General features: G+C 42.7%; 1 protein-coding gene across 5 annotated transcripts in view; it reads left to right on the plus strand.

Moving 5' to 3' along the window:
• mob2a (MOB kinase activator 2a) overlaps window positions 1-17,371 on the plus strand; it is a 98,886-nt gene that overhangs the window by 58,640 nt on the left and 22,875 nt on the right. The window contains exon 1 of one of the 5 annotated variants that reach the window (XM_083762958.1): window positions 15,393-15,619. The exons of the other annotated variants lie outside the window; for them this stretch is intronic. Coding sequence (XP_083619084.1) covers window positions 15,501-15,619 — 119 coding nt within the window. The 5' untranslated portion in view covers window positions 15,393-15,500. Of the gene's footprint in view, window positions 1-15,392; window positions 15,620-17,371 lie in introns of those variants that run through there. 5 annotated transcript variants of the gene reach the window in all.

The raw sequence follows: 17,371 nt of genomic DNA on the forward strand, positions 1-17,371 counted from the left end.
TCATTTACATCCCTGACATACACACTCAGAACATCTGCTTAACAGATACACATCTGCGCTCGCAAGAGTGAGAGGCATTGTCCTTTTCAACAACAACCCCATCAATCAGTAAGTTGTGCCCATTGTGACGGCCTTGCCTACCAATTACACAGGTCGTCATGTTTAAGGAACATTCTGTTCATTTCTATCCACTCGTGTGTGTCTCTGTGTGAGTGAGAGAGCCTGGGAACTGCCGTAGGTCTCATGCATTCACATTCCCTTTACTAGGGAATCTGTGACTAAATGCCCTAATTTAGGAGTTAATGAGCTGTTTCAGGCAGCGCAGGCATGCAACGCTATGGAGGAGAGGACAAAAAGCGACCCCATAGTTTCCCCGAACTACCCTCTAGGCCTCTACACCGCTTTACCTCTGCAACGCATCGCTTGCTTATACGTCGACTAGCCCATAACTCTACTCTGTCCCGAAGAATAGAAGACGAGGGTTAGTCTTGGAAGCATTCATGCACTGGTTAGCTCAACTGGACTGTTGCCTGGCTTTTTCCAATGACATTGTGTTACCATTTAGAAGAGTTGGTGCAGTACAGTGTGTGCGTCAACCCGTCCGGCAGGGGTCATAGGCACAGGGGTCGGCACTGCAGCAGTGATCACGTAATGCTGTCGCCGCTCCGAAGACTCGTTTGATTGGCTCGGGCAGCAGGTTTGAACCGCTTCCGAGTCTTCAGTGATGTAAATAGGTTTTCAATGTAATGAGTCCCGGGATGCAGGCATGGTCTTTTAGATGAGTCCCAGGGACATTATGAGTTCCACTTCAACAACGTTAGGAGTCATATTTTGCCATTTCTTTGCAATTGCAGCAAAAATTGCTCCCATTTCATTTTATATGGTTATAATGTGGTTATATTCATGTAGAAAACAGAAGAAGAATTATTATTATTATAACTAAAGCTAGCAAAATAAACTAAAATAAAAAAGAGTACAGTAGTGCTGCTAGTGCATCCCGTGGATGCAGAGGTCGTTGTTTTATTGCGTCCCTTAACTAAACGATGCAAAATGCACCCTATTTTAATCACTGAGTCTTTATATATATATATACGTATATATATATATATATATATATATGCACACACTAGGGATGTTAATAGTTAATCGCTGTTAAGAAGAATTAGTCGGTAGTCGTTAACAGTTAACTATTCGTAATTAATCAAACATTATGCGGTCCTATCATTGGTTGTTTTTCTGTGAATGTAATGCTGTCTGCGTGCGTGTGTGGCCGAGGAACGCACATACAAAGATGCCATTGCCTGGCCCTGTGCCGTCAATGGTCAAATAAATATTTGATTAAGGAATATAATATGCCTTTTGTATTATTTCTGTATATCAGCTAAATGTAGATTTGTATGGGGGAAATTAAGATTCTCAGATTCGTTTTTTACAAAAACGCTTATCAACTAACCGGTTAATCGATCGATAACCTTATCAAAACTTATCAATTAACTATGTATGCATTAATCGATAATTCACATACCTACACGCTACCAAGCGGACTACCTCCTAGCGCACGCCGCTTTCAGCGGACCATCTGCTTTGTGTATTTGGAAGCTTAAGACAAACCTGGCAGTCTGGGTTGGCACTGCCTTCTGTGTTTTTATTGGGTGGTGTTAGTTGAACCCCCCACACCCCCCCCACTCTCCTCAAGATCATGAACGGAGCTCTGTTCACCCCCGATCCATCATACTCCACCCTAACACACACACACACATGTCTTGTGCAAACATGGGCGCCACCCCAACCCTTTTCCCGACATACTTCCTCTGAGCTCCCTCCCGCTCCATCCATCCTTCCATCCTTTTCCATGACATGGTCTCTTTCTCCTCCGACAGTCTATACCACCCTTCTCTCTCCCTCTCTCTCTCTCTCTCTCTCTCTCTCTCTCTCTCTCTCTCTCTCTCTCTCCCCCTTGCACAGTCTGCCTCTTGTTCTCCTGCACACAGGAAAATAAAGGTGCCAACTATAGACGATTGGTTCTAGAAAGAACCTTTCCGACCAAGGTTTTTTGAAGAAACCATTTGTAACCACTTAAACCCAAATATTACATCAAACTGTGTCTCATGTCATATATTAAGTGCCTCAATAAAGTAAAGAAATTTGACGGAGGGGCGCCCGCTGCCCTAATGGTCCAGGCGCATGCCACATATAGGCTCTAGCCTGACAGCGCGTTGCGTGTTCGAGTCCCGTTCATGACGACCTTTGCTGCGTGTCTCTCCCCATCTCTCTCCCTCTTTCCTGTCCGTCTTCACTGTAACTATCAATAAAGACACAAAAGCCAAAAACAAATATTTAAAGAAATTTGACGGAGAAACTAAGTTCTCTAAAAGAGAACTTAGTTTTTCCGTCAAATTTTGTGAATGGTTCTTCATGTTCCTCATATTATGAGGAACATGAAGAACCATTCACAAAATAAAATGGTTCTTTAGTACTAGGTGGTGATTCTACGAATCTACGATAGCCTTTTAATCCATTAAAACCGGGAAGGCATCCGTGTTGTTTTAAGATTTTAGTGTGGGCTATTCAAAAATAGCAGATCTACAAGCTCGCAGTGCGTCGACTATCTTTTTTCACAGACAAAAACGAAATGGAAACGAAATGAAAACTAAGCTACGATGACTAAATATACTGACAATTTCGTCGTCAAATAAAAACTAGATGTTAGGAAGGGGCTAGTGGACAAGAAATCCAGTATAAGTTATTTTACACTTGGTTGCATTCTGAAAATAGCAAACGCGTCGCAGCAAGTGTAAAAACACTCATTACGCCAAAATACATTTTAGTCTACTAAAACTAGACTAACACTAAAACATTCCAGGCGACTAAAGTGTGACTAAAACTAAATGAAAACTATTCAAGAGACTATGACTAAAACTAAAATGGAAATGTGCTGCCCAAAACAACACTGCTCCTCAGCCGTGCCCTCGTCCAGACGTCTCTCTGTCCCGGAAAACAAGATCTCGACCCTCGATTTCTTTCTCTTTTTTTTTTTTCTTTTTTTTTTTTCTCTTTGCAGGCTGATGTGCACGTTGTGACACTTGAAAGGATCCTTGTCTCGCTTCCTGTCTCCTTGTTTTAGTGTGTTCCGTTCTTTAGAGTAGTGGAAAGTACCTCATTAGTTTGAACCGTTTTCAAAGGATGCAGGAGTCTATAGCGTCAGCATGGTGGCCATTCAGCATCAGGTTTCAGGAAATACATGAGCGCACGCACGCGCGCACACACCAGAGTACCCACACCCTTATTATAAACCGTGAAATGGAAAAGTAGAATGGAAATTCAGTCTTAAGACGGCTGTGTATGGTGCATAGTACAATGTCTACACTAATGGACCCATGCTATTCCATTGGGCGGGAACTATATATTATATAGTAAAAGTTTCACCTCCTCTTTTGCCCGTATTCATTCATTATGCCTAAAAATAGAAAGCATCAATGGTGTTCTAATCATCCTAATCTCCCATCTGAAGTCGGTCATCGTTAATCATTGTTAACCATTTGCCGTAAATGAGGACATTTCTCTGCACCAATGAACCTAATGAACCCAATGCCAGACCTGTCAAGGTTGTTGCAGTGTCTCAGTTGGCCTGTAGGTGGTGGGATTGATCACACTAAGTTTTCTCCTGACTGTGTGTGTGGTTGGACTCCAAACAAAGAATGTTGCTCTCTCACATGTCAAGCATGGCCAGACCACATTATCTCTCATATATTTCACAGATTGGTACGCACCCGCATGTTATTTTGAAACCGTAATGAGTTATATTTTTCGTTTGATTCAGAAATGTTCAGAAGTGTGTGTGTGTGTGTGTGTGTGTGTGTGTGTGTGTGTGTGTGTGTGTCTCCACCCCTCGACATGCCAAGGTTACTAGTCCCTATCATATTCTTCTCAGGAAAGAACATTCTTTTCCTTTTAGATTTACGAGTGGAGTTCTAGGAAGATGCTTTGCCTTAAGGAAACTCGATTGTTCCTACTAGCGTTGGCCGTTGGGCTGATAGTATAATGTTCAAAATCGATTATGGCAAGATTAAACATGTGAAACATTGGTCCAACTATAAGTACATTAGCATAACTACTTCACCATAAGCCTACAGTGTGAAGAAAGCCCTCTTGGCAATTGAATTTGGAATTTGGTGGGAACACATTGGCTACATTTGTACATTCTCACCGTTAAATGAACACTCAGGAGGACTTTACTGTGTCTGTGAGAGAACAGCTTGTCCCCAAAGAGTCCAAGGCCGCCTTCCCTAGCCTTGGGACAGGCCTCTCTGGTTGTGGGATGATAATGATCTTAGGCCCTGAGGCTGACACTGATGGAAGGTGTCAGAGACTCTTTCTTATCTCCCGCCATTAGTGTCGAGAAGTGAGGCTGTCGAGCCAGAGGGACGAGTCCAGCACGCACCTGACCCGTGGCCCTTCACAGGGACTCTTTTTTTTGCGGTCATAACCTCTACTTTTAGGCTGTGCCCTGGAGACAAAGTCACATTCTGGCCATGCCACAGACACCTGGAAGTTTAAGAAGCACAAACCTAACCTGTTTGTTTCACACAGCTTGACTGAAGGTTATGGAGTTAGCAGCATTATGACACTGTCCCATAACATGATTTAAATAGCTGACCTTGCACCTTAACCCTAGGCACTTTCCCCACAAACTTCCTCGCCCCAGTACTTGAGTCAAAGTATAGATACTCGTGGACAGATTACTCGACTAGAAGTGAAGGTTGCTGTAACAACTTTATACTTGAGGACCGAGGTAAATGTACTCAAGTATTTAATTATTCAAAAATATCCTGACATTTATTTAAAAAAAACACCAATAATGAACATTGCCAATCTAAATTGCAGATCTGCAAAGTTCACTACTTTATAATTGAAATTGGGCTTAAGTAGTTCATTCATAATGTCCTTTTCCACCTTCCTAGAGATGTACAGTAGTGGTCAAAAGTACAATATTTGTCTTTGAAAATCTAGTGGGAGGAAAGTAATACCCAAAAATATAAACGCTCAAAGTACAAATAAGAAATGTACTTTGTTACTGTCTACCACTGACCCCTAGGTCAGCTCTTTTTGACAGACAGGTGTTGCTGGTGGTCTCTCCCCTGCTGAGGAATGCTGGGAGTTGGCGTTGATGGTGCATGCTGTGACAACCTCCCCCCGGTTCATCATCCTCGTGTTTTTACACTCCTTCACTTCATAAAACCGTTCCATTTTGCATACGCACGCCATCCTGCCCCTTTGTGACTCTACTCTCTTCTCTTCACCCACTCCCATATCTCTTAACTCAGTGGCTGTCAAACATTTTCATGTCGGCCAGCCCCAAATTATTACATGTTTTGCAAAGGACACACCCTTCTGAAAATATTTTGTGCCAGGGATACAAGATTTGTGTTACACATTTGTTTGTTTCAAGAAGAAAATTAACATGATCAATTTACTAATGTATAGGGTCAAAGTGGTTAAATTGATTTAGATACTATATTAACAAATTATAACCCCAGACCCAACGTTGAGAACCATTGTCTTCATTCATATATTTTTTCCACTACCTCCTTCATCCTCCTCGTCTTCCGGACAGCTCTTCCCTCTCTCTCCCTATATGACGGCTGTTTAAAACCCAGCAGTAGCCATGACGATGGTGATAGATAAATCTTTGACACGATGTCTGGTGTTTCTCATCTGCAATCTCTCTCTCATTCTAAAGCCCTCTCTTCCTCCAGCATCGGTCATAAAACAGTCAGAGCGCCGCTTCTCGTCTTTCAAACATCCTCCGCTCATCTAAAACATCCTCCTCGATTCCTCGTGTATTTCCTCTTGCAAAACCTGAGCTTCCGTGTCAACTAGAGAGCATGCAGGAATCTTTTAGAATTCAAGCTAACAAGACTCGTAATTGGATTATGAGCACGTTGGCAATAGTCAGTCAAGTCATTTTTTTGCTTTTGTGACAGTTAATGCTGTTAAATGAAGCATGTGTTGCCCCCAAAGCCATGTATTAGTGTTCAGGCCAAGTCCCATGTAATGCTACTTGATGAGGAAAATAGTTGGCTATATGGAAATTATAAGTTTCATTTGTTTGCTGCTTCTCCGTCTTTAAATGCAGCACCATTTGCGGTCCATGCTAAATACACACGTCGATAATATGGCGTTCAATTAATCCAAGGTCAATTATTCCACCTCTGTCTGTATTGCTTTGACTAAATCTGCTAACCACTCTTCAATATATCCTGAACATTACACTAGGTCTAGAGCCTGCCTGCTGTATCTGGCAAACACACATACAGTACATGCACGCAGTCACGTACACGGATCGTATCCGTATCCTATCAAAACCTGATGGCTAATAAATTGCAGAGCAAGTGGCCTCGCGAGCCACAGTAAATAAATAGCCAAACGAACCTTCGGACATTTGGGGCCAGGATTAATTTGTGTTTGCGGCATATAGCGCAATTCATAAACTATTATTAAACCTTAAAGGACCACTTCACCACTTTTCAACCTATGTTCATATAATAGGTCCTCACTAATAATCTTGAAAACTCTGTCTGTCTCATAGGAGGCCTGTGGGGAGTTCAGAAACCCTCTTCCAGTGACATCATCGATGGGGAATACAAGCTAATAAAAACTGCAGGCTTTCTAGTCCTGAAAAGTTGCAATGTGAAAATGAAAGCCATCGTTCTCACGATAATGAAAATCTAAACATTTTTGTAAAAAACATCTTGTTTAAAAAAGAATCTGCCTAATGATGATGTCACTGGAAGACTGTTTCTAAACTGCCCACAGCCCTCCTATGAGACACAGACTGAGTAGAAAAAATCGTGCCATTTTATCATGATTATTAGTGAGGACCTAATATATGAAGATAGGTTGAAAAGTGGTGAAGTAGTCCTTTAACACATTGGTTAAAGTGGGGTCCAGCTAAAGTAGTTAATGTAGCATCCCAATCATTTTGACCACTTTATCCATTCTATACGTTAGCTATTTCATACATTTGGGGGGCCTTGGCATGCAAAAGTTTGAAAACTGTCTTAAGAGATACAATCTTAGAATCGTGTATTTCTGAACTCTTGTCTCCATTGTTGGGCCAGACTGCACTGTGCAGGCTGGGATGGCATGTCTGTGCTTGCAGCCCTGCCCCTACTGGAATGCTGAGCATTAGGGAGAGGGATGGAGAGATGCAGCTAGGAAGAAGAAAAAAGGGCAAGAGAGAGATTATCCTCCATAAGCCCTCTAGTAGGAAAAGGAGAAAGTTGGAGGGAGATTTAGAAATGTAGGAACTGCTGGTTATGTCCATGCAAGATAAGACACTGCCTTATTTTTTTCTTTTACTGAATTTCACTGAACAATAGACATAACATATGGCAGTACTAATCTCAATTCCCAACTGCATCCGGAGCTTGTAAATATTATTAGTTAACTAGAATTAGTTCAGATTTATTTTCTTTTTCCCGAACAAAAACTAGAACTGAACTGTGCACTAAAACTTTTTTTTTTTAGAATAGATCTTATTTTTTTTAAATAGAAAATGTTTCGTTTTTTTGTTATTTTGATCAAATGTGCCGTCTGCACGAGGATTGGTGCATAATGCCTATTACGGTATGTTTATTGAGACTGGGATGTATACACTCTACATTACTTTGTATTTCACAATACATATTCTGAAACTACAAACCTACTCTTGAAACTAACAAACTAAATTTAACTGAAAACAAAAAACAAAATAAATTACAGCTAAAAAATGCGAAACCATAATAACCTTGTCCCACCGTGTGTGTTAGCCAAGCCACAGTTCACCGTAGAGAGGAGCTGTGAGAGCCTTTGAGGGAACAGTGTCAAATAAATTAAGCAAACACGGTTGGCCAAGCTCGTCTTGTCAGTGCAGAGGTAGAGTCCCACTGACTTGCTACTTTTGCGCTGTGTTTGCCAACATCTATTCTTGTCTATTCTTTGTTTGCATAACCGTGTGTTATTAGGCGTGCAGGCATGTGAGCACATGCAGTACCTATAGGTTCTGTACAACAGGCCATACATACATACAATTTACAATTTAGGCATTTAGCAGATGCTCTTAATCCAGAGCGATTTACATTAAGCAAGAACAAAAAGCATGGCAATACATCATTACATAAAAACAAAGTTATCATGAAACATGCGTAAGCTAAGAACATAACAGTGGAATATATCTATATAATGAAACTATATGTATAAACTATACATATATAATGTACTATACTAAACAGTGCTATGACTACATAAAAAGCAATTATAGTGCTGTCTATGTGCTTTAAGTCTGTATAAAATGCCATTTTAAGTCTACATAAAGTGCTGTCTATTGGGGCTGGGGCAAGTACTACGGGTCATGGTGGAGTCTGAACAGGTGGGTTTTCAGACTACCGAAAGATTTGAACTTTGAACTTTATTTAGAGGATGGCCCCTTGAGATGCAGCATCTCGTTTTAGAGGGGGTCCTATACATACAAAATACAACATTACAGCAGTACACAGTACTAAAGACACATAGGTGCAACATGACATACAGTACAAATACACAGGACATACACATACAGGTACAGTTAGCTTGCTCCCCTTCTCCCACCCCACCCCTGACCCCCAACTCGTTTATATATGGAAATAGAGAAAAACAGAAGTAAACATGTGAGTAAGTAGTATTAGAAACATGAACAGGTTGTTTGGAGATGTGAATATAGTGAAGTCCTGAAGCTGCCTAGAGAGGTAGTTGATTTGAGTGAAAGTGGAAGGTTGTTCCAGTCAGATGGAGCTTTGTAGTGGAATGACCTGCGTCCAGATACCGAAAATATTCTGTTGGGAACCATGAGATAGGGATGTTGTGTGTGTCTAAGTGGGTATGGGGATGTGAATGGTTTCAGGGACTGTTAAAAAGTCTGACTGGGAACCTTGTAACACAACACATTGACGCCTGTGAAGATAAGCATTGAACCAGAGAAGAGCATGTCGTTGAATAGCGATAGAATGGAGTTTGTCTAGGAGGAGGTAGGTCAATGAATATTGCACCGGTAAGTTGGCTTTTTTCAAAAGTCATTAGCACATCACTGGTGAATTTTAGAGTAACTGTGGTGGTTGAGAAGTGTGAGAAGTGAGAAGGGGGATAAGATGTTTTCCTGATTGATGTATTATTTAGATAGTTGTTTGAAGACCAGTTTTTCAAAGGTTTTGCAGTGGTGCAGATGATTGAAATGGGTCTGTAATTGTTTATATCAGTTGAGTCTCCGGATTTGAAAATGGGGGTAACTCTTGCACATTTCCATATGGGTGGGAGTGAGGAAGTAGACAGAGATAAATTGAACAGATCAGCAAGAGGAAAGGCTAATATATGAGCAGCAAGTTTAATATACTTGGCTTCAAGACCATCAGGACCAGCAATCTTTTAGCTCACATAGCGTGGAGGACATCTGTAGGCAGAATCTTCTTAAAATGAAAGGAACAGTTAAGAGCATTTGGTCTTGGGGCAGCGGTGGCCTAAGGGTTAGAGGAGCGCCCTTGTTGCCGAAAGGTTGCCGGTTCCCCGGACGGGCAGGAACAATCTGGGTGGGGAAGTGATTGTCATCACTCACCCAACACCGCTGAAGTGCCCTTGAGCAAGGCACTGAACCCCCAACTGCTCCCCCTGGAGCTGCTTAGTGGCCAACAGTATAAGACTGTGGTTGTACTGGTCAGCTCCCAGGTTGTGTGTGTGTGTGTGTGTGTGTGTGTGTGTGTGTGTGTGTGTGTGTGTGTGTGTGTGTGTGTGTGTGTGTGTGTGTGTGTGTGTGTGTGTGTGTGTGTGTGTGTGTGTGTGTGTGTGTGTGTGTGTGTGTGTGTGTGTGTGTGTGTGTGTGTGTGTGTGTGTGTGTGTGTGTGTTTCTATGTGCAGGGCGTTGCTGAAAATGAGCACTTGTGCTCAGCTACTACCCTGGGTAAATAAAGGATTAAAAAAAAGAAAATCTGTTGTTACATAAGAGCTTGTGGATTGGGAACTACCGATTGATGAGAAATTATTGTTGAAAGCTTGGGCAATGAGTGGAGGGTCCGAGATAATAATATTATTTATTTGTATTTGATTTATAGATTGTTTGTCGGTTTTATTAAGGAAGGTGTTCAGTTTGTTCCAGAACTGTTTGGGATTATGGAAATCGTGGCTGAAATTGTTTATTGTAATTTGATTTTGCGTTCCTTGTTTCAGTCTTGGATAAGTTCCTCAGATATCGGTAGTGTTCCCAAATCACCAAGATAGGGAGTGAGGCTCCAGTTATGATTGTAATGGGAAGTGCATTCCAAAGTTTTGGAGCCAGAAGGGAGAAGAGTTTGCAGTTAGTCAACATTTGTGCGATGCATGCACATTGCACAGCACAGGGACGGTGATGATGTCTTGTTGGGGAGGTGCAGGTCGGTGTTGCACTGCAGGTCACAGGGTTCAGTGCTTGGAGTGTCTCCTCCTGGCCTTGCTGACCTTTTTATCTGGCCTATAGAAATCCCCCTCCCCAGGCACTAAGACCCTCAGCCTGCACTGTTTGCACTGACTAAGGCCTTACCTAAACACACGCCACACAGTGCTTCAAACACATTCAGAGGCACCCAGAGCGTTGGGTCACCAACCCAAAGTTCCGCAGGCCCACAGAGAGTAACTCGGAACCACGCCGGTTCTCTCATGTGGTTGGTTGGCTGACATGTCCGTGATGTGACGCTCGCGCATCATTGGACGGGGTTTTTTTTTTTTTGGGCAGCAGGCGGGGACTGAGCTGTTGCCAGGACCCGAGGCGCATCTGCTGCTATGGCCGTGACTCATCTGTTGCTGGCAGAGTTCACTGTTTTCTTTGTCGAAATAGGTGGAATGTCCGCTGACTTTCAGACCCAACCTGTTAGGCCAGCTAGCCAGCACCACCAGCAGTGAGCTAGAGTGGCCCCTGGCCAACAAGCACCGCATCGGGGAGAGTCCCAGTGGGGATTTTAACATGGGATGTCACTGCTGTAGTTCAGCCAACTGCTCAGTGTTGCATCTGATCATGGCAGCAGACAGATGAAAACCTGCATTGTTTTCATTCCTTTGAGTTTTCACATGCCAATTTGATCGTTTGTCTTTCAGGGTGGAGGAGCCCTCTTCACCTGGTGGTTGTGACGTTGGGCAACATAAGGATTGGAATTGCTGGCATTTTTCCAATTGCATTATCTATTTTTGTCACAATGCTGTTATGTCACGGTCAGATCGCAGTTGGTGATGGTTGACTGCACTTGTCTTGTGACTTAACTGAGTAATGCATAAACCGCTATCACCTCATCGGTTAGTCATCAACACCCGACCCGCTCTGACATCCCGTACTACTCCTCCCTTTTTAACGAGCAATTCATAAAAATAAATTGTATCTGGGTTGTATGTCTGCGTCGGTCATCCCCAGGGGTGGTTGCCTTTGACGGGGTTTGACACTCAATACTGTTACCAACTCTATTGTCTCAGTCTATTTCTTTGATATCATGGCCTAGATATATGATTGCAGCAAATATGATTTTAGATTGGCCATATCGGGACACTTAGGGCTGTATTTTGCGTGTCTTAAGTACCAGGTCTTATTCCCTAACTTGAGTAAACTAAAGACCTGGAGGCGTGATCAATGCCATTTGGCTATTCTGAGTGGCCAAAGAGCATTGACCACGCCTCCAGGTCTTTAGTTTACTCAAGTTAGGGAATAAGACCTGGTACTTAAGACACGCAAAATACAGCCCTTAACATCTTTAGCCAATCCCTGTTTTGGCAATCGGGGCCTAAAGCTACCGATTGCCTTCCACTCTTTCAAAAGTCTCCCGTTTCACTGCAAGGATTTATGTAAGGGACATAATAACCCTTCTGTTTCACAGTGAATAGATGTGCCATTTCTCTCTAATCTGGATCATTGATTCAATGTTACATAAAATGTTCTTAGGGATATGTAAGCAATAGCCTGTGTCCACCATAGTAGTGTATTCTGCTTTGTTCACGTGTGTGTGTGTGTGTGTGTGTGTGTGTGTGTGACACAGCATCTGGTTACTGTAGTCAGCCGATGAGTGATGCCATTTCGGTACAACGTCATGAAGGTGGAGAAGAAAGACTTGGGGCGGTGGAATGCACGTCCGTTGGCCTCCACCCACCGAGTGTTGCGTAAAGCAGTGCATAGTTAATACAGCATCACAATCATTTGAACCCTTTTTATTATTTGTCTGAGCTCGTATATCTGCCATCTCCTTGGCACAAAACCTTTTCAGATGGCCGTCCATGACCAAATATATGTTAGGGGGTCCTTGGTACGAAAGCGTTTTAGAACCAGCGACGCAAGGATCGGCTTCACTTGTTCACTGATGGCACAACAACGTTCCGCCAACATGGTACTGTCTGGTACAAGTACTGTAAAGTTATTAGTTTCCCGCTGTGTGACTTTGAAGCCCCATTCATTAAGGCCTTGCTCAGTGACGGTCGTCAAGCTGAGAGAGAGGTGAGGGAGGCACCAGACCGGGCCCATGCCCCAGTGATCATGAATGGCTGCCTTCTATTTTAGGGTGACCGCACTGATCTAATAGTTGAAGGCAAATTGATGGAAAGTTCTCCTTGCATGGATTTCCATTACAGTAATTGCTTTCACTTCAGTGGGCACCTCAAGTAACTGTGTGTGTGTGTGTGTGTGTGTGTGTGTGTGTGTGTGGTGGGGGGTGTACTTCACGCCATTTAGGCCTGCTCACCCTTAACCTTAGGCTCGCTCATTCATTCACTTCCTCCCCTTTTCCCCCCATCCCCATTCTACAAACCTCTCCTCCCCCACGCACCTCTGTCATGTCCTCACTTGCTGATTCACTCGTTTGTGCATACACCCATGTGTGCACGCACGGCTCACGCATTTACATACGCAAGCCACCCTCCTCCCCTCTCCCCGCTGTACTGTTCCATTCTGTATGGGGCCATGCAAGCTATATTTAGCTCCAGGGGAGAAAAGTATCTGCCCTGTTCTGTTCTCTCCCCCCACTACTCTAGCTCCTAACCACCACCATCGCCATAGCAGCAGTACAGCAGCCACTCAGAGATTCTAGAGCAGAGTTCCATCCCCAACCCTTAAGTTTCACCCAGCAGCCTGCCTGCCTTCCTCTGCCTCCCTCTCCCCTCTGAACGTGCAGTCTGCAGGTGCCAGACGGTGAGGCGTTTGCCCCTAGTGTGCAGTAGTGGAGCATTGCAGTTTCAGCGTGACTGTGTCATGGACCCCCTATCGGACTCTGATACTTTCAGATAGAACTTCGGCCTGCACAAATAGGGTCTTATTTACACAAACAAGCAGCAGCTCAGAACGAAGGTCCAGTGATCCAGCATGCTTCACCGGTCACAACCACCGGCGCGCAGTACATACATACACGCACACACTATCACATGCACAATGCGACCAGAGCTTTCACATAACGCTCTCTATCTCTGTTTTGTTTTTTATCTAATTTAAATTACTTGTGCCCACACAGGAACACAACAAATGAACAAACTAAGTGTGCAGCCAGGGCTTCAGAGATGCTGTAGATTAGTGTGTCTTTGTGTGTGTCCATGCAACAGCAGACTGCTGGTATTTCTCACATCTGCAGCTGCACTGCCTGCCCCACAGGTCCCATCTGTGAAGAGAGAGAGAAGAAAGACCTGGTGACACGGGGAGACAATAAAAAGAAGCAAGCTAAAATAAAAGAATGGGAGGGGGAAAGTGTGAAGGAAGAGAGAATGAGAGAGGAAGATTGAAGGAGAGTAATTAGAGGGCAGGAGAATGATAGGGCTCCTTAACACTGTCATAATCTTCTCTAGACCCTCTTAGGTTGTTCAATTCCGCCCTTCTGTTTTGTTGTTGCGTTCGTTCAAGTTTCAGTGTCTTAACAGTGAAACATCCAATGACCGATTAATTTGCGTTATTGTGTTCTGTGTATTAAAATCTGCCCTCAGGAATCGGGGTTTGGATGACAAAATGTTGCTGTTTTATTCTTACATAATGCATCGTCTCTGTCGGGTGGAAACCTCATATGTCAAAAAACTTTTCACAATTAAAATCCAAAAGTAGCAGATCTACAAGCTCGAGCTTGCAGATCTGCCACTTTTGATACTTTAGTGTGACACTGTTACAGTAGTATGAATCAAGTACGCCGTTAATTTACATAGGAGGTTTCTGCCCGACAGCTACAATGTGGATCTTGGGACTGTTTTGTCTCTCCGGGCAGGAATTGTCCCAGACCTCACCTGTGCTGCTGCTACTCTTTACCGGCAGGGGCAAGTTGGAACATGTCCTTAAACCTCCGCCAGACCGTCATAGTTAAGACTTCAGGTGACGCTGGAAGTCAACACCTTGGCACCCACCACGTCTCAAAACTGTTACAAACAAGGGGCTCAAGGCACCACCACACTTGTAAATCTGTCATGTATAATGTTTATACGCACAGATGATTTTCTTTATAGTTCATTATTAATTCATGTAACACGTTAACCCAGGCGGCCATATTTTGTGTGCAGTATGATCATGTATGTCATGAGCAAAACTGGCATGCAAAAAAAAAGCACTAGCACTGAAAGAAATGACACTGAAATGGCTTGAATCCTAGCATCCCTATTTGTGGGCATGTCATAATAATAGGTGAACATAAGGTGAAAATAGCCATTCTTACAAGCTCACAACACAAGAGGATAGAACGGGTATCAAAGCACTCTTTCTACATATTTTTATTTTTTTCCTCAACTCATTTATATGATGTTTTTGCATAGTATTGTATATTTGTCTGTCATTAATTAAATGTTTTGATGAATTCATTACAACGGACCCAAATGAAAACATGCTATAGTGCTTTCTTGGGTGTTTAATCCTATTAGCAGACATTGTATTGAACTGTTTATAAAGTAATTAAATCAATCAGTCAATCGCTCTTAAAAAGCCCAACATTGCTCCATTATTTACATGCAAATTGTTTATTGTAGCCCATGTCAGGTTTTTGATGTATTTATTTGATTGATTACTTTATTAACCAAGATCGTTAACGGCGTCTGTAGTACAGTCAAAGGTTATGCTAAAATGTATTGTTTCCATTGTCGTCCATTGTACTCTTAGTTTTAAGAGCAGTAGTAGTAGTAGACCACCTGTTGTTACAGTGCAACTCCACAGTCCACACTACTCAGTCAGGAACCCGAGGCTAGTCAGGAACACGTTCACATGAGACGACTGACTGTGACGTGCGCTGTTTTCTTCCCCCTTTCCTTTATGATTGGCTGGAAGTCGAGAAAGAGGAGGACACTTCTCCAAAGTCTCAAGGTTCTTCCTCTTTCCCTGTACAGTAGTTACTAATACAGTACAGAGTAGACTACAGAGTGAGTGTCTCACACACAGAGCAGACGGACCCGAGCTTTAAGTCAATTCATATCGACCCACCCGGTTCTAGAAGAAAACCCCAGCTTGCCTTGGATCTGCATGTTTTAAAGCAATGGTCGGAGATTACTGCGCTCTGTCACCAGGAGATAAAAAGGACATGCACTCGCAGAGAAACTCAAAAAACGGACTAAGTTGCAAAATGGTGCTTCAAGCGGTGGGGAAAGTTCTACGGTAAAAAACCAACTACAATATAATATATAGGACTATGAGCGCTTTGTAATGTTATGTGGACCAATGCAGCTTTGCAACAGCGCCATGCTAGTCGTATTTATGGTACTTCCAAAGAGAGTTGAGTTGACTGTAAAAACCTGACTGCTTAATCTTAACATTAACTAAAACGCATGTGTTTTTGTTGTGACGTTTCTACTGCGGTTGTAGTTTTTCTTTTAGTCAACGTGTTGCTCTATGATTGAAACGTGTACCGGTAACTTTGTTAAATTGAAACTTGCCCGGTCCCGTGTTGTTGTCTCGTGTCTTACTGGAGAGCGATCGATTGCTTTATTTGATTGAATCCGTCTCGTGTCTTTTCATGTGGCGACTGGAGATCGACAGTTTCATTTGATTGTGTTGTGTCCATCTCATCCTCCTTGACTAGTTGAGAAAGTAACTCTGAAACAAACATGACTGTCTTGTACGACTCGTTCTCTCAGCGTCATGTGAACCATGGCTATCTACCGCAATTATACATCTTTATTGGATCGTCTTAGTTCCGGCGTTTACAGCTTGCAGTGGTGGGGGGAAAAGTACCTTTTTTTTTTTAGCTTACCACTTACCAGTATGTAAAAGTATGAAGTACCAAAAAGTAACGGTTATGCAGAATGTCCCTTTTCACAATTAAGTTTTTAAATCATCCATGTATGCCTATAGGGCAATCTACAAACTAACACAAGTTTTCAAATAATTGCAGTGGAGTAAAAGTATATTTGCCTCTGAGATGTAGTGAAGTAAAAGTACAGAACATTGGAAATACTCAGTGAAGTTAAATGTACTTAAGTACAGTACTTGAGTAAATATACTTAATGGTAGTAACTTACACCACTGGTTCCCAAAGTGGGGTCCAGGGACCCCTAGGGGCCCCCTAGAGAGTTCCAGGGGGTCCCCAGCTATATGATAGTTTGGAACCAAATGGACCCTTATGGGTCTGTAACTCTGAGTGTGTACAAATGGACCCGTACATTAGCTTTGACTTTGCAATATGCATTGTGGTCCCAGAGATAGAAATGCCATTAAATGGGGGACCGTAGCTTTAATGGATGTCAAACTGTGGGTCCTTGAAATGTAATGGGTTGAGAGTCACTGCTAGAACTGTAAACATCTTCTCTTATGGGGGGTCCCTGCCTCCTGGCATATCTTTATAAATGGTGGTCCATGGGCTAATTAGTGTCAATTTGGGGGTCCTTGAGATTAAACAGTTTGGGAACCACTGACTTACACCACAGTATGGCGGTCTTTTAAAGCCTTTTAAGCAGCCACTCATCAGGCAGACTAGATCTCCCAAGCAAGAATGAACTGAGGGCAATGTGATCCGTCTTCTCTACTGCTGTGAATTATTTAAGATTCCATGTTCCGTTTAAATCTCAAGCACAAAGCTAACACATGACTTCCATAGGGGTTTATTTAATACCTCATTCATATTGCTTCCAAAACCCATTGGTTTTATTGCTCTCTTTTTTAAGCTGTTTTTGGAAATGCAAAATTGTTTACTTTGAGCTTTTTTGGTGTGTGAATACAACATAATAACCTCTATGGTAGACCAGTGGTTCTCCAGGTGGTTCTCCAGGTGCCCCCCCCCCACTTCCAGGGGGGGGGGGTGTTAACGTAGCATCACAATAATTTAACAATTTATCAATTTACTGTGTATGTTGGCTGTTCAGTGTGCAGCACCTTGTACATCTGCTATTTTTGAAAGAATATATTTTTCAG

Source organism: Protomyctophum parallelum (genome assembly GCF_964188405.1).
Source record: "Protomyctophum parallelum genome assembly, chromosome: 4".
Lineage (NCBI taxonomy): Eukaryota > Metazoa > Chordata > Actinopteri > Myctophiformes > Myctophidae > Protomyctophum > Protomyctophum parallelum.